This window comes from Neomonachus schauinslandi, chromosome 10, assembly GCF_002201575.2.
Source record: "Neomonachus schauinslandi chromosome 10, ASM220157v2, whole genome shotgun sequence".
Classification (NCBI taxonomy): Eukaryota; Metazoa; Chordata; class Mammalia; order Carnivora; family Phocidae; genus Neomonachus; species Neomonachus schauinslandi.
Window position 1 is genome coordinate 38,104,623 of NC_058412.1, and position 18,329 is coordinate 38,122,951.

At 47.3% G+C, this 18,329-nt stretch overlaps 1 protein-coding gene across 1 annotated transcript; it reads left to right on the forward strand.

Moving 5' to 3' along the window:
• Nucleotides 1-978: 978 nt before the first annotated feature.
• Nucleotides 979-6,511, forward strand: FABP1 (fatty acid binding protein 1). Its single transcript, XM_021697580.1, has 4 exons — nucleotides 979-1,202; nucleotides 2,824-2,996; nucleotides 4,663-4,755; nucleotides 6,389-6,511. The coding sequence occupies exons 1-4, from the start codon at nucleotides 1,136-1,138 to the stop codon at nucleotides 6,437-6,439; spliced, it is 384 nt and encodes a 127-aa protein (XP_021553255.1). The 5' UTR covers nucleotides 979-1,135; the 3' UTR covers nucleotides 6,440-6,511.
• The last annotated feature ends 11,818 nt before the right edge of the window (nucleotides 6,512-18,329 follow it).

Here is an 18,329-nt window from a genome sequence, read left to right on the forward strand (position 1 = left end):
CACACACAGACACACACACACACACACACACACACACACACCCTGATCCTGGCTGCCCAGCGCCAAAGATTCAGTGATGTGAGGGGCTGTGCCAACCTAATTCTCCATATTTCTTATTTTCCTTTAACAAGAAGATCCATGGCCTCATTATCTTTTGATCGTTTTTATTTACTGACCTATTACAGACACCTACTAGGTGCCAGGTATTGGGAATGCCAAGGAAGAAATGAAAAAGAATACACAGAGAAATAATCCCAGTAGGATTTGGAACATAGGTATTTGCAAAGTGCTCTATGAGCCTAGAGGATTTCTAGAGGAGGTGAGCAGGTGGAGAAGGTGAGGGAAGGGCAGAGGGTGCAGTGGGAAAGCATGGCCCCCCTGACATGTTCGGTTGGCCCAGCAGATACTACCTGCTTTCTCTCTCCTACCCCGTCTCTGCCTAATAAAATGCATCTCAATTTCCGCACACCCAGTTTCCATGGTTCCCACCTGCCCTTCACTATGCAGTGCTTTGTCTGACACCTTTAAACGGAGACTGATGTGGATGGTGCAGAGCTTGGAATTATCAAGAGGAATCCCAGAATACAAAATGGTGCTAGGGGCTTATGACATCTTTGTAAAAATTAAGTTTGTGTAATAAGGTTGGAAGAGATCATAAGGTTATGTAAAGAAGGGGAAGTTTTGGGTTTAAAAGGATTCTTTGGTATTTTTCTGTGTGTCTAGATCTAAGTACACACACGTATATGTGTGCACACATACGTATATATGCACACATCTCTAAGCGCACAGGCACATACATACGTGTGTACAAATATGTATGCATACACATAGGCACACACACACATTTAATGGAGGATTGGCGCATTAAAGGCTGTAGGAACTTAGAGCTTTGCACTTGACTGACATCCATTAATGTTTGCTGAATTAGAGCAAACCTCTGCTGTGCCCATCCTGTTTTTTTATCATTGACCATTGCTCTTAGCAGTTAATGTTTGAACCTGGCCATAAAGGAGTAGACAGCTTCTGACCTATGTCCAACATCCAAAGCGGAAGGAGCCCCCTATAAATCAGCCCACACTGGGCAGCCCAGCCAGCAGGGCTGCAGATCTGCTGTGGAGTGAGACTTGTCGCCACCATGAACTTCTCTGGAAAGTACCAACTGCAGAGCCAGGAAAACTTTGAGGCCTTCATGAAGGCAGTTGGTGAGTGCTGGGCTGGACACCAAGGCTGGGGGGTCACAGGAATAAGGGTCTGGCCCTGCTGGCGGTGGCTAATCAGAGTCTCGATGCTGGGATGGGAGGAAAGTTTCAGGCTTTGCACAGACCAAAGGCCATGTTATGCATGGGACTTTTTTAGTCATTTGCAGCTTGTGCTATTGCTCCCTGGACAAGGCCATTCCATAGGCAATCTCTGCTGGCACCTCACTGTGTGGCCTCCCTCCCTCCCTCATTCATTCATTCATTCTTCTAACAAACGTTGATTCAGGGCCAACCACATGCTGAGCACTGTGCAAGACGGATACCAAGGAGACAGATAACTTGGAAATGAGCCCCATTTCCAAGTCACAGTTTAGAGAGAGAAAAAGAGAAGAGATAAATACAATAAAGTATCCCCTAATGTGTACTGAGCACTGACTCATTACCAGGCACTGTGCTAAGCCCTTAGTATGCAATATCCCAATGAATCCTCACCAAAAAACTCTGAGCTGGGTACTAATATTTTTCCCATTTCACAGTCAAGACAACTGAGACCTAGAAGGGTTAAGTAATCCCGACCAAGGTCACACAGATAGGAAGCATTTGCATTGGGATTTGAAGTGGATGCTGGTTCCAGAGACCCCACTTTACTCCTCTGTGCCTCCCAGAGTCATGTGCACAAGGATGAGGGGCTCACGGGAGGGCACGGATGGAGGGCTTGCTGGTGATGAAGGTGAGCCTTGGCTGGGCCTTGGCAGATGAGCAAGTGGTCCCTAGGGGACGGGGGAAGGGAGCATGCTCCAGGTAGAGGGAACCCTATGAGGAAAGGGGCAGTGAGACAAAGAAGGGTGCCGGGGTGGGGGGGGGAAGTGTGGGGAAGACAGCAAAGGCAGAGAGAGGAGAACCTTCAGGGCTAGCCAAGAGCTAGGCTCTCCTGCTGCAAGGTGTCACACCACCTCTGTTCCCTCTGTTCCGAATCCCTTACCTGGGCCACAGGACCTTCTACCCCCACTGCCGATGCACATGGACCTCACTTCATATGACAGTGTAGATGTGCCCTGAAATGTGTAAAGGTCTGTCCCAGGGCAAGGGACTCCCACTGCACCTTCCTTAAGAGCCTTGACAGCAGAGGTCTAGGTGGGGACGGGTGGCCAGAGGCTCGCTGGACACTGTCCTGGCTGGCCCCTATTGTCCTGGCATATTATTCATTGTTCCCCCTCTCACTCTCAGGAGGGACCTGGCTGGAACACAAACTGTGTGGTCACTCTGGGTGTGGAATGAAACACTGACACTCAGAGCAAAGTCTGGTGTGAGATAAGAGAGCGAGCGGGAACTGGGGCGCTCACTAGAGGAAAGGTTCTTCAGGACACAGGAGTGTCTTCTTTATAAACCCACTCCCCCCCGCCCCCGGTGAAATAGTGGACTGCCAGGTCAGGTGGAGTCAGGCCACTGACCTTTCCTTTCAGAGGTCAAAGCCCATGTTGCTCACAGGACTCAATCCGGGCCTCTGGCCCCTGGGGAGACACAGCACCTCCCTGTCTGACTCCACGCCACAGAGTTTCTCTATGACCGTCGCCCTGCAGCTCCCACCTCTGCTCATCTCTGAACCTTAAATGGTTTCCACCAGGTCTGCCTGACGAACTCATCCAGAAGGGGAAGGACATCAAGGGGGTGTCGGAAATTGTGCAGAATGGGAAGCACTTCAAGCTCATCATCACCACGGGGTCCAAAGTGATCCAAAATGAGTTCACCTTGGGGGAAGAGTGTGAGCTGGAGACCATGACTGGGGAGAAGGTCAAGGTAGGAGGTGCCCCCTCATACCACCCTCTGCTTCTGGAACTTTCCCTGGAACCTGGCCCCAGGGCCTGATCCCGCCAGACTCCCACCTCACAGTTCCCACCTCAGATACCTTATCTGTGACTCCACTTCTGGGGTGGGAGCCAGAGAGACCAAGACAGCCCTAGGGAAGCTCTAGGGAGGCCCTTCCCGTTTTCCTGTGACTGTCTGGGTGCTCTGGCCGGAGAACCCGAGCTCTCTCGTGTGGAGGACATGGTAGGGACCAGGCACAGGTTCGCCCAGGCCCAGCAGTGGACAAGCAGGAATCCGTGAAACACCCTAAACAGAGCTGTGACGTCATCTTTGAGCCCAAAGTAAACTGGCCTTGCTGAGCCTACAGCTGCTGGTCATGGGGAGAGATTTCCTGGAGGAGGTGCTAGCAACACCAAGAACACCAGAATACCAAGGCCCCGGGGCAGGCTCTCAGACCAAGCCTTCAGGGGTCACTGAACCCCTGGCCTCAGCTACCTTATCTGTAAAATGGGCATAGCCACCCTTCCCTGACTGAAGGGAGTGGGCAGGGCGGCATCACTCTGCTGGGCTGCGGCTCAGGGTGTGCAATGAGAGCTGGGTGTGCACTGTGGAAAAGACCAGAAGATGATGGCAGAGAGATCCGAGGCAGTGCGGTGCCCCTCACTAGAGACTTCGCTTCCTCCCTGGGAAACTCCGCACGCCTAACACAGCCAACACCACAGAGCAGCTGTCTTCACGCCTCCCCCTCCAGACAACTTTGTGCCTTGGCCTCAGCATGTTGGTCTTTTTACCTCTTCTGACGGCCTCTTATTTCTGCCTCTCCAGATATGACATTACAGGTCAGAAAATCTGTGATAAACTTTAGGAGGGAAATCGTCTTGATGTGCCCGTAGGAAGGGCAGGCCATCTTGGGTTTTACCACAGGCCTTTTCCAATTGTCCATCTTGGAGGCACATTTTTAACCTTGGCCAGGGTCTTCTGCTTCCTGCTGGGTTTCTGCTATCTCTTCCTGGATGCATAAAGTTTGGAAAAGAGACCACAGTAGAAAATATAAATGTGCTGGAAGGAACATATACCAAAGCTTAATAGGTGTTCTCCCAACCGGCCAGTATTTTGAATTTTGCTACTCCTTCTGCCCATCAGTATGGAGAATTGGGATTTTACCAATTTTATCTTAGTGCTTGCATTTGAGACCACTTAGGTGTCCATGCTCATTTCTCATAGTTCACGTACCATAAATTAGAAGTTTGACCAAAGAAGCACTGGCATTTCCTTTGGCTTTTAAAGGCAGCTCCTGGGGGCGCCTGGGTGGCTCAGTTGGTTGGGCGACTGCCTTCGGCTCAGGTCATGATCCTGGAGTCCCTGGATCGAGTCCCGCATCGGGCTCCCTGCTCGGCGGGGAGTCTGCTTCTCCCTCTGACCCTCCTCCCTCTCATGCTCTCTGTCTCTCATTCTCTCTCTCGCAAGTAAATAAAAATCTTAAAAAAAAATAAATAAATAAAGGCACCTCCTGTCTTTAGAGCCGGAGGACTGGGGGACGTGAGTGGCTTGGCTGTTGTCTGCCAGGACCCAGGCAGGGAAACCAGTGTCACTGGTGAGGGTCCTGCTCCCTCCCCTGACTTTCCTCACAGCTCATCTCTTCTTCTCTCCCCTGCAGGCAGTGGTCCAGATGGAAGGTGACAATAAACTGGTGACAACTTTCAAAGGCATCAAGTCTGTGACCGAACTCAATGGCGATGTGATCACCAACGTAAGTTGGCACTCTGAGCTGCTGGCTCCCAGTGCTTGAGGGCAAGGGAGAGGTCAAGGGAGAGGTGCAGCTCCCCCGCCACCTTTCCTGTGCTCAGCCTCGGCTACCACTTACTGAGGACCCATGATGTACCAGGCAGTTTACACACATTATCTCCATCTTCCCACAGCCCTGACTTTTCTAAGTGGGGAAACTAAGGCAACAAATAGCCAGGGAATGGCAGGATGAGGGTTGCTCTGAGCGGGGCCTGTCACACAGGGCTGTCATCCACAGTTGTATATGCACAATCCTACACGGAGCCAGCCAATCCCATTATAGATGGTGTGGACTCGTATACTCAGTACCATCCTGAAGCAGATGCTAGTTAACCTCCCCCTCTTCCTTCTCTCCTCATTGCTATCCCCCTTTCTTCATGCATACCCAAATAGGATGGGGTAAGAGAGGTGCTTGTTAGAAGGAGATAGAGGGTCCTGCAGAGCCACCAGCATGACCCACCTTTCTCAGTCTCCACAGGGATGTAGCCATAAGACTTGCTCACAAGGAGAATCATATTCATAGCAATTTTATGGCAGCTTTTAAGAGTGGCACACTCCCGTTGTGCAATCATCCTTGGTGCCTGATAATCAGCCATGTCCTGTCCCTGATTTGGGGGTGAATAGCACAGTGTTTCTCCTGCAGTTACGTTCCTCTGGATCTTCTTTGCCCCCAGGATGTGCTTTGGGGAGTAATAGAAGGCAGAACACTACCCAAGGGGTCTGTCACACCCCTCCTCACTGAAGTGGGAGAATCCCTCAACTAGGTAGAGTGTGAGGGTCAACAAGGAAACATGCTGTCCCCACCCCTGCCGGCACATTCACAGAACAGCAGGAAGGTACCAGCAGGGTGGAGGGAGATGAGCCTTTCCTGGACTCAGTCCTGGCCAAAGTCCTTTGATAGGCTTTTTTCCTGCTTTGATATGCTTTGTTATCTCCCCTAACCTTCCCCTCAGCTGTGAGGGAGGCAGGATGAGGGATTTGATAGATAGGTTGACCTGTCCAAGGTCATCCAGCTAATGAGCTATAGAACCAGGGTTCAAACCTAGATCTTTTCATTCCATTCCATTGCTGCTGAAGCTAAGGGGCTCCTTTGGTACATAGCAGGCACTCAATGAAACTTTGAGAAATTGGATTAGACTGGACTCGTTTGGATGGTCTTGCTCTCACAACCATCGATATAGAAAGGAATTCACTAAAAGGCAGGACAACTCTTCACATGAGGAAGTGAAGTGACAAAGACCTGGCATGGGATTTTAAAGATTTTATTTATTTGACAGAGAGAGCACAAGCAGAGGGAGAGAGAGGGAGAAGCAGGCTCCCTGCTGAGCAAGGAGCCCCATGTGGGACTCGATCCCAGGTCCCTGGGATCATGACCTGGGCCGAAGGCAGCCGCTTAACCAACTGAGCCACCCAGGCGCCCCCTGGCATGGGATTTTAGAAAACATTGCCCACCCTTTCTCTGATCTTACAAAAAACAGAGAAATCTTTGGGTTGTTTCATATGCTAGCATATTTGGGATGATTTTGTGGCCTTAATTACCTTTTACGATTCAACATCAGATTAACATTTTGTGTTTTTCTGTTTGTTTTTACTTTCAGACCATGACACTGGGTGACATTGTCTTCAAGAGAATCAGCAAGAGAATTTAAACAAGTCTGCACTGCATATTCTTTTACTGTGTAAAATTAATGTAATAAAGTGAACTTTGTTTTAAAAAAAAATCTTTTCTTCTCAATGGCTTGTCATTGATGGGCTATTGGTATCAATGGGCCCTGATCACCTATATTTTTGTAAATCTTGATGATCTGCTTGTTCTATCCTGCTGGGTCAGGTCTGAAGGGTGATTCTCACCCTGAAAGCAGGCCCCAGGCTGCTCACTCAGGTGATCCTACAAGAAACAAGAGATGTGGCTGGATCTGTGAAGCCACCCTGGAATGACCTTTCCTGGTCAGCCATACAAGCAAGGAGCTGGATGCCCCTTTCTCTCTTTTCTACCAATCTCCACTAACAGCTATCTTCTTTAAAAACAGCACTGATCATAATGCTTCCCATGTCATTGCTTAGCACATAAGAGTAAAACTCCTAAACCTTCACGTCTCTCTATCAGGGGTTGGGAAACTTCTTCTGTAAAAAAGCCAGAGAGTAAATATTTTCAGCGTTGTGGGCCATCCACTCTGTCACAACTCCCCAGTTCTGCTCTTAGAGCACGAAGCAGCCCCAGGCAATACACCAACAAATGGGCATGCCTGTGTTCCAACAAAACTTTATTTATGGACACTGACATTTGAATTTCATATTCATTTTCATAAGTCATAAAATAGTATTCTTCTTCTTTTTTTCAACCATTTAAACATAGAATACCATTCTTAGTTCGCACACCATATAGAAACAGGTGGCAGCCGGATCTGACCCACGCACTGTAGCCTGTCCCGCCCTATCTAGCTGCAACCCTTTCCTATAATATGCATTCCAATCAAGCTAAACAACCTCTCATTCCCCCAGCAATTTAACTGCCACCTCCTTCAAGAAGGCTTCCTAAATTGCACCACTGAAAGTGCTCTTTCCCTCTCTCTGGCATTTTATCAGCACCAGTCTATTGGATGAGATTCTTCCTGCCTTGCACTATACATAGTATTTACCATATGTTTTCCCTCCTTCTCCTGTGTGGAGCACGGTCTTGGGAAAAAAGGGAGACCATAATTTGGGGAACTAAGTCACTCTTAAGGAAAGAGTTTCAGAGCTTCAATAAGAACTCAGAGTTGGGAGATACAGGGGAAAAATCCTATAGCACACTACAATATACCATTTACAAAAATAAATTCCAGGGCGCCTGGGTGGCTCAGTTGGTTAAGCGACTGCCTTCGGCTCAGGTCATGATCCTGGAGTCCCTGGATCGAGTCCCGCATCGGGCTTCCTGCTTGGCAGGGAGTCTGCTTTGTCCTCTGACCCTATCCCCTCTCAGGTGTTCTCTGTCTCTCATTCTCTCTCTCTCAAATAAATAAATAAAATCTTAAAAAAAAATAAATAAATTCCAGGTGAACTAAAGAGCTAAATGAATAAATGTGAAATATGAAAAATAGATACTGTAGATAAACAAGTATATATTAATGTATAGAAGACCTTCTTTAAAAAGGTGCAAAAACCTATGAAGGAAAAGATTAATCCATATTACTACCTCAAAAATATAAAGTGTTGCATAAAAAGAGATACTATAAACACAGTTTCAAAAATAAAAGCAACAAAGTGGGAGAAAATATTTGTGACTTACATAATAGAGGTTAATAGAATATAAAAACCAGTAAGAAGCCCAGCAAGTCAATGGGAACGTAGGGTGAGCACATAATGAGCAGCTCACAGTGTGAAATAGGCTTAGTCTCAAACTAATCAGGGAGGAGGGAGGTAAGATGAGATACCATTTTACAAATCAAACTAGTAAAAAGTAAAAGGATTGATAACATGGAGTGTTGGCAAGGATGTGAGGAATGGCTCTCCCATCAGTGGTACAGAAGAAAATTGTTACAGTCTGTGTGGAGCGCCATTTAACAATACTCACTAATATTTTCAATGTGAATTCTCTAACACCTAGCAATGCCATTGTTTTATGTCTCCCTAGAGAAGTGTTTAAACTCATACCAAAAAAAAGCATATAAAGGATACAATAGCCAAAAACTGGAAACAAATACCCATGAGTAAGAAAAGGTTAAACTGTGGTACAGCCATACTTGGAAATAACCTGTGGTAGAGTAAATGTCCGAGGCAGATCTATTAAGTGCCATCGTAGGACTCTCTCTGACAAAACTTTAAAAAAACAAAGAAAGTTTCTGAACAGGATCACCTGTACAATATCATGTAAATTTTGTTAAAATATGAAACAAAATTATCTATTTATATAGATATACATGCATTTATGTGACCATGGATTGTTGGAACGCCAGATAATAGTCATCACCTTTGGTGTGGGAAGTCAAGAGAACTTTTTGCATTATTTATATTGAATTTTCTGCAAGGAACTAATTGTGTGGAACTATTTTTTTAAGTGAGCCATGACTTTTTAAAGAAGTAATTGACTCAGGCTGTTAAGTGTCTGCCTTCGGCTCAGGTCATGATCCCAGGGTCCTGGGATCGAGCCCCACATCAAATTCCCTACTCAGCGGGGAGTCTGCTTCTCCCTCTCCCTTTGCCTCTCCCCCTGCCTCTTGTGTGTTCTCTCTCTCCCTCTGTGTCAAATAAATAAATAAAATCTTTAAAAAAAAAGTAGATGATTTATAGTAAAAATATTGGGCTTGAGGGGCGCCTGGGTGGCTCAGTTGGTTGAGTGTTGGACTCTTGGTTTTGGCTCACGTTGTGATCTCAGGGTCGTGCGATGGAGCCCCCCCCCACACCTTGGGCTCCACGCTCAGTGCAGTCTGCTTGAGATTCTCTCTCTCCCTCTCCCTTTGCCTCTCCCCGCCTACTGCTCCCGCACATGTGCTCTCTCTCTACATATATATATTAAAAAAATAGGCTTGAAGACATGGTTCCAGTTAACTAATCCCTGATTTTGGACCATAGTTTTCTCATCTGTAAACTGGGCAACACAATACGTCCTCTTGTGGCTTTGGTAAAGAGCAGATGAAATGATGCACGTGGGGGTGCCTGGGTGGCTCAGTCGGTTAAGTGTCTGCCCTCAGCTCAGGTCATGATCCAGGGTCCTGGGATCAAGCCCAGGATCAGGCTCCCTGCTCAGCGGGGAGTCTGCTTCTCCCTCTCCCTCTGCCTGCCACTCCCCCTGCTTGTGTGTGCATGCACACATTCTTTCTCTGTCAAATAAATAAAATCTTAAAAAAATGATGCATGTGCCATCCAAACAAGGCATGTCATTACTGCCCCTTGGATTCCTGAGAAAACTGCAGTTGGGTCTGACCTCCAGACCATTAGCAGCAGCTCTGTCATGCCCAGAGAAGCATCTGTGCATAGATGAAAAGGCACGGAGAGGAAAGAGGTTTTCTAGGGCCACACAGCTGATGAGCTACACAGGAGGAGGAATGTAGTAGAAACAAGGTCTCTTCGACCAAGCCTCTTGGGATCTGACACAATTCCCAAAGCCTCCTCCTAACTGAGATCTTCTCCTGGGAAGAAGTCTTGCTTTTGGAGGAGATTGTTTGTGTGTTTATGCCTGAAAAAGAAGTTTAATTTTCTGCTGAATTTGGATTTTGTACAGGTGCCCAGAGAACTTTGGGCCTGAAGTTAGCTTTAAATAAATCGAATAAACAGTTGTTGATGGTATCAGCTATTTTTGCCTTGACCCCTCTCCCCTCCTGCGACTGCCCCCACCTCTCCCCCTGTCCTGTGGGCACCCCAACAACCGAGCACCCTCTGTGCCCATGAGTGCTGATTGATTTGTAAAGAGCCAGTTTTGGCATCTATATTCATGCAAATGTAGACTTTTCCACTTACCTTCTTCTTTAAAAACGGATTCCCACTAGGGTAAAGAAAGTGATTTGGGGGGATGGGGTGTCTAACTTAATCTATATTCGATCTTCAGAGTATATACTTTTTCTCTATATGCTAGAGGCACATTAACCATCCCATGATTTTCTAGGATTTCATGGAGTAAACATGGGGTAAACATGGAGATATAAAATTAAATGTATCTTCTCCACACAACCTGGCCTCATTCAGTCAAATCAGGACGGGGCAGTGCTAAGCTCTGACGATGATCCCCAGGAGACTTGCTGTCTAGGGGGTGGAGATCAACCCACATAATCCATCATGGCGACAGTATGATCCATGCTGTGATCCTGGTGGGTACAAGCTCCAGACATTTCAGCTGACTCTCAAAAGCATTCAAGGATATTTGCCTGGCCGGGAGGCATGGTAGAGGCATGGTATAAATGGAGACTTGGCAAAAGATGAGGCAGAGGATACAGAGTCTCTGTTGTGAATATTCTTTTACTCTGGTAAGCAGTCTGGACTCGATCCTGGAGACAGTGGGGGATCAATGAAGAGTTTTTAGCTGCAAGAATAACATGATACTGAATGCAATGTAGAGGATTATTCTGGCCATGGTGTCAAGGTCCAATGAGAAGAGTCAAGGCTGAATTCAGAGACACCATTAAGAGACTGTGGCAGTGGCCCAGGTGAGAGATGTGGGGGCCTGAACCAAGGCATTGCCTGTGAGATGAGAAGCACATTGGAAAGATATATGTCAGGGATGTATCAGCAGGAAACAAGGCTCACTCAAAAGGGTTCTCCCGATGAGAATTTAATGGAAGCACTATTTACACAGGTGTGGTTTGAGTAAAGGGAGCCCACAAGGAAGGCGAGGCACCCAGGGACGAGCAACCACCGAAAGCCATTACCACCCATAGGCCTGAAGGGACAGTGTGGGGAACTGCATTACTTAAATTCACTGAGCACTGGAGCCATTGGAAAGCCACCCAACAGGAGCTGAACCCTGGATAGGCAGAGAGGGGGCAGGAATGGGGGCTTGCTGTGGGGAATAACATGCCACCTCTCGATCTTTCTGCCTTCCCTTCTTCTATTGGGTCCTCCCATTGGCTGAACAGGAAAGCAGAGATCAGCCTTCTGGGCACAGAGCAAGGGGTGGAGCAAGGATATAAGATAAATGGAGACAAACTAGCACAATGGGAATTCCTTCAGTCACAAGTGGAAAAAAATACTTACTCTCACTTAGACTAAAATTAAAGGTGGGTCGGGGGAAGAGGCAGTTCACTGACTCAGAACTGGAAAGAGCAGGGGGGTCCAAAGTCTTACAACAATGTTACCAATAGTTCTCTCTTCTATCCAGTCCTTTTTCTCCCTCAATGCTAGCTGTGTTCTCCCAGAACTTTCCAAACAGCAGTGAGTATGACTACCGTCACCTCCAGGGTCACAAACTGAAAGTTGCATTCCTAGAGCAGAGCAGGGACTCTTCCTCCTCCAATTCAGAAGGGTCTTGGCAAGAATCCAATTGTCTAGCTTGGGTCACATACAGTGGTGTGCTGGAATCAGCTAGTACCAGCTCCCAACTCAACATGCAGCTTGGTAGCTTAGACATTGGCCATGGTGAGGGTATTTACATATACCATAAAAATCAGCAAATGTCACAAATCTGGGCTCTTCTTAACAATGTTGTTAAATATTTACCAGCACTGTGTGTCAGGGAACGCTGCATCACGATAGGTCCAGGCTGGGTCCTGAGCCGACCTGTCCTGAGCAGCCTCCTATGAACTTCATAGTGCAGAGGAGAATCTCCAGAGTGTGAGTCGGTACTGTTTTCAGAAGTGGAGAAATGCCAGGCTGAAGAGACTGGCTCAGAAGCCCATTATAGCGGGTGAAGGAGAGGGAGGCACCTAATAGCCCAGATCTTGGGGAACTAGGTGGATGCTGGGTGGTTTGGAGGAAATGATGAGTTCAGCTATAAACAGTATGAAGGGCCTGAACACCTACCATTGTGAGTAAGACAAAATTTCCCTCAAGAAACACACTCTGACAAGCTGGATGGTGAATAAGGAGAAAGAACCATCCTTCGAGGCCAAATGTCAATACCACTGAAGGACACAAACCACACATCTGGAACACTATCTTCTGCTTCAAATTGTAGGTCCCTGCACTGCCCCCAGCTCTTTGCCATACCCAGTAAGGTGCCTGGTCTACAAAGGGATTCCACCACACCACACCTGCCCAGGACAGGCAGGCAGAGGAAGGCAGTGAGACAGGGCTGTGTTTCACTTAGTAAGCACTTAGAACCCGTCTTGGTGAATGAGGAAGAGAAAGAAGGCAAATTGTACATGGCTGCAATGTGATGCAAGGGAAGGAAGATTCATTCTCCTGGATCCTGGAGCTCCAGATTCAAGTCCCAGTCTTCTGCTCAGCGGCTTGCAGGTGTGCATAAATGACTTCTCTGAGGGCTTAGTAGCAAGCCTGCTGTAGGAGGCAGAATCATGACCCCAGAGATGTCCACACACTGGCCTGCAGACCTGTGAATATGTCACCTTACAGGGCAAAGGGCGTTTGTACATGTGATTAAGGTAAAGACCTTGAGATGGGGAGATTATCCTGGATTACCCCAGTGGGCCCCAGGTATCCTTATAAGTGAAAGAGGAAGGCAGGAGGGTCAGAGAAGGAGTGATAAGGTTGCTGACTGGGGCCACAGACCAAGGAGTGTGGGTATTCTAGAGGAAGTTTCTGGAAGCTGGAACAGGCCAGAAACAGATTCTTCCGTCAGAGTCTCCAGAAGGAACTTAGTCCTACTGACACCTCAATTTTAGCCCCGTGAGACCCCATTTTGGACTTCTGACCTCCAGAACTGTAAGATGATAACTCTGTGTTATTTTAAGCCCCTGGAGTTGTAGTAATTTGTTACAGCAACTATAGGCCATAAATACAGCTCCTAAAGACATTGGGGAAACCTTAGTCCTGTGCCTGGACCAGACTGTTCTCAGACCAAGCTGAGCTGGGGCTGCTGATAATGAGGATGAGTTCATGCCAGAGTTATGGAACACATGTGATGGCCCTGGTCGTGCTGTGTGTTGTTCCTTCCTGAGACTGATGAGGTACTCTTGAGTGCGTTACATACAGATTGGGTGATCTGTATGTAATGCTGGGCCAGGGGCAGGCAAGGGAGCTTCCGGAAGTGCTGTTTATCCTCTCGCACTGGATGTTATCATCTGTTACCATGGGCACACCTCGGACCGGGGGCTTGCACCTCTGACTGCCCTCCGATATGTTGCCACTCTTTCTGCTGTGTGCCCCAACTCTACTGATTCTCTCCTGCAGCCTTTAGAGAAGAAAACCCTGAGCAATTGGCCCAAGTCGTGGCTGTATCTGGCCCTAAATACATGTGTCTGTCGATACATTGGTGGTGCGGTGAGCAAGTGGCTTAGTTGGAAGGGGAGTAATCAGAGGTCTTAGATTTGTTTAGGCATGGCCCTGAGGGGTACAGGCTTCATAATGCAGATTTCACCCCAGCGTAAGTAAAGATTTCTTTAATGGTGTTTTTAACTATTCATTCTGTTACTTCCATGTAGCAAACCCCATATTTAGAGATCGCCAACACCACAGATTAATGTGTTCTTCTAAAGTTAAGCCAATTGCTCCAGTATATTCTCACCATGGCCAATGTCAAGCTATCAATGTGATGTTGCCGAATGCGGAGTATGGAAGAGATGGGCACAGTCAGCTCTCAAGAGCTGCTCCTGCTGATCCTTCACCTTCACTTTCTCTATAGGGGCAGGGATCCTCAACACAAGCATGGCTGGAGTGCCCCTGGAGCGCTTAGAATGGGCCAGACACTGTTCAAAGGGTTTTCACATTTTCAAAGCTTAATTCTCACAGCACATCCGTGTGGTAGGTAGGTACGTAGAAACAGGCCTGGGTGAACTCACCAGTCCAAGGTCATAGAGCTGACAATAGGAGAGCTGAGATAGGAACGTCACTGGTCTCAGTGTCCATAATCTTAAAAAGTACACTGTTCTCTAAAACTGCATTGTCTAATATAGGAGCCAGTAGCCACGTTGGCTATTTAAACTAAAATTAAATAAAATTTAAGATTCAGTTCCTCACCCACCCTAGACACATTTCACGAGCTGGAATAGTCACATGTCGGTAGTGGCTACTATATTCGATAACACAGACACAATATATTTTCATCATCACAGAAAGTTCTATTAGACAGCACTGCTCTAAATAGACTGTCAGAAAGAAAGAAGTCACACATATTTGCTTGGAAATACAGACAATTTAATGGCCTTTGTTGACTGCTGTAACATAAAAACTCAAAGTATGCAGTTTCAAGTCTCTTCTGCTCTGAGATAAGCAAATTCACTCACTTATTCATTCATTCAACACACATTAACTGAGCACCTACTATGTTCCAGGACCCCAGGCTAGGTTCTGGGGGTAGAAAGATAAATAAAGGGACACGGCTCCTGCTCACAATCTGGTGGAGGAGGCAGACAAGTAAAAGGCAATTATAATGCCATGAGGAGAGTGCTCTGGTGGGGGGGGGGGGGGTTCAAGGGTGATGTGAGAGACTCAGACAGGGAGCCAGCAGAATCTAAGGCATTTGGGAAAGGCTTCACAGAAGGGGTGATTTCCTCACTGGATGTTTAAAGATGAATAAGGAGTTGACAGGTTTCAGATATTTTAGATAGAATGTTTCAAAATTCGAGAGGCACAGGAGAACGTGAGTCACTCAGGGACCCATGAGTGAGCGGGTTTGACTGATGTCTAGGATGCAGTGGAAGTGAGTGACTAGAGCAGAAGTCAAGTGTTCTTGGGTGGTGTGCTGAGGGACAGATGTGGGGGAGGGGACAAGGGAAAGAGAATGTTTCATTTTGGATGTGCCGAGTGTGATGTGCCTGGAGAACATTCGAGAGAGCATGCGGGGCTGGAGCTCAAGAACAAGGTCTGGGAATACAGAGTTAAGAATATCAGACTCAAGGTGGTGATTAAACAAAGGGCCTGGCTGGGCTCATGCAGGGAGTGTGTGCAGAGTGAGATGAGAATGAACCAAGAGCGACCAGAAGGAACAAAGACAACCCCAGGAAATGCCAATGTATCGGGGGCAGGTAGAGAAACGGGGTTAGGGAAGAAGACGGCGAAACCACATACATCAGAGGATGATCACAAGGACATGATATCCAGAAATCAAGGGCCCGGAGTGTCAACTGATGCAGAGAAGCCAAATAACATACGGACTAAAAGCAGGCCGCCAGAGTTGACCTTGTATGAGCCATTTTAGTGGAGTTCAGGAAGGCAGCCTGCAGTGGGTTCAGGAAGAAATTGAAGAAAGTGAAGAAAGGCAGATAATAACTATGAGGGACAAGTCCTTTAAAAAAAATACTCAGCTGTGAAGATTATGACCCAAGAATCCTCAGCATGGTTGTTGATGAAGAAGGCAGCAGATGGAGGAATGTCAAGGATCCAGGGTGGGGAGGGAATTAGAGGTGAAGCAAGGCCCCAAGACCATCAGAGGGAAAGGGGTCCAGAGCACAGTGGAGAGTTAGCTTTGTGGGAGGAGAGGGGTTCCCATTCCAATGGTGTCAGAAGGAGGAAAAGAAGGTCAAGCACAGATAAGACGTGCATGAATGTGGGAAGAGGATTGAGGGCGTCCCATCTCCTGACCTCTGTTTCTCTACAAAGCAGGAGATGAGCTTCTGCTGAAAGCCGAAGACTGGAGGACAGGAGTGAAGGCCTGAAATTGCTACTGGGAAAAAGGGAGAGAGAGCCAACGAGGGGCACATGAAACACTTCTGGGCTGCGCCCAAAGGCCAGCTGAGGTTGGCAAGGAGTCTGTAGAAGTGCCTGTGTTCAGAAAGGTACTGTTCTCTCGGGCTGTGCTTAGCATCTCCTGGAGCAGCACAGGGAAAACAAGACAGCTACATGAACCCAGGGTTGGGACTCTGCCAGGCAGGAAGGGAGAATGGGCAGATAGGAAGGAGGGCTGATGAACTGGCTTATCTGGAAGGAAGAAAAGACAGGAGGAGGGTGAAATACTAGAGTATACATGATGTCATCTAGTAATCTGGGGTGGAGAAAAAAGAGAGGTGGAAAGGTAGGAAGCAATGACCAGAAAGTTAGACATGAAAAATGGAGAAATTATGACGAGGAGAGGGTATTAATGAAGAAATTGGAAAGTCATCTGTTATTGAGTAAATTGAGAATCTGTGAAGCAAGAGGATTAGATGATTTTTGTAAGTGGACATTGAAGACACCAAATTTGAGGCAGAGGGGATGGAAAATGAGACCATGAATATGGGAGAATGACCAGCGGAATGGCAAAGGACAGTGACAGAGAAGGGAAGAGGCTTGGGGGGAGGTTTTATAGGAGGGCAGGAGAGTGATCATTTGAATGTGCACTGGGTTCCTGGGAGATTGCTGGTGCCATCTCTAGGCCTGTTAGTATGAAAGCTTAGAAGACTGTCAGTCTTCCTGTGAAAGCTTCTAGAGAAGGGGGTATCCTTGAAGAAGAGCTGAATGCCAGGTATGAGTATTTTGCAAAGAGGTAGCACATTCACAGAGCTTTGGGCCAATTTTTGGCACACTTGCAGAGCCACTGGAGAGGTTAAGAGAGAGGCAGCAGATGGTTCTGAAGATGAAGGGGGTAGTTGGAGGAGCTAACACTTTAGGCACAGATGATAAATATGGGGCTTGGTGGAATCACTTCAAGATGGTAGCTAGAGCTCTGGGGTCAAGGGTGGCCCCAGATGGTATGGAAGGCTTGGTGACACCCCTAAATGGATAGCTTTGCTCCAGGATTCCCCTAAAACACTGGTGAGAATTTTAGAACTCCAGAAGATAACAGCACAGCTAGATTGGCTGATTCCAAGACCCTCACTCTTGGGTGGAAACCACAGCAACCTCCCAGGATGTGATGGCAACTTGGTCATATTCCCAAGGAGATCCTAACCTAGGCGTGTGGAGTCTGGATTAGACATTCCTCCTGGTGAGAAGAGCAGAGGTCCCAGGGCATGGGCAGTGAAAGAAATTAAGCAAAGGAAATCATAATTATTCCTTACTAAGGACAGAAATTTACTGGGGGCCACTGATGATGTCTAAGCTGGTAAAGACCATCCAGGCACATGTAACCAAATAAAACTCCCCAAAACCAATTCTGCTGAACCTAAAACCATCAGGTATGTGTGTTTCCAAGTTTCTCCCTCAGCTTCATCCTGCTAAGACTTCAATCCTGGTTGGCCAATGGCCAGGAAAATCTCAGATATCGTCCAAGTGGCACCCACATCACAGGGAATCAAGGCTTGGCAGTGAGGGTGGGGGAAGGAGACACTCCTTCTGGGTGTTTTAGAAATAGTTTCCGAATAATACTTGGAATCCAGACCTTAAACTGAGGCCTCAAGTGGCTAGGGCAAAGCCCCACCTCTTTCTTTTTTTTTTTTTTTTTTTTTTTTAAAGATTTTATTTATTTATGTGACAGAGAGAGACACAGCGAGAGAGGGAACACAAGCAGGGGGAGTGGGAGAGGGAGAAGCAGGCGCCCCGCGGAGCAGGGAGCCCGACGTGGGGCTCGATCCCAGGACCCTGGGATCATGACCTGAGCCGAAGGCAGACGCTTAACGACTGAGCCACCCAGGCGCCCAGCCCCACCTCTTTCTGCATATTCACCTCATTCTCATATTTACTAAGAGGTTTTGGTTCTCTGAGTAGAAACTAAATGGCCCCAACATGGCCCCTTCTTCATAATTCCACGCTAACCTGAAGAAATTGAACATCACCCATCCTCGTCAGATAAGACCGCAGTATTCCAGACCATGAGTAAGACTAGCAGTCCCAGAGATATATGCACAGATAGGTGAGCAGCCATCTGAGACTCCAGGCACTTGCTACCCTCAGCTCAAATGTCATCTCCTCCATGACACACTTCCCAACGCATACACCACCCCCCCATACCAGACATATGCCTGCCACTGCACCCCCCTATATAGTTTACCATTGTATTTATTATACTGTGCTTTAATTGTTTACATTTTGCCTCCCCAGCTACATTTGAAACTTCTTTATCCCTAGGGCCTTCCACCCAATAAATATTTGTAGGAT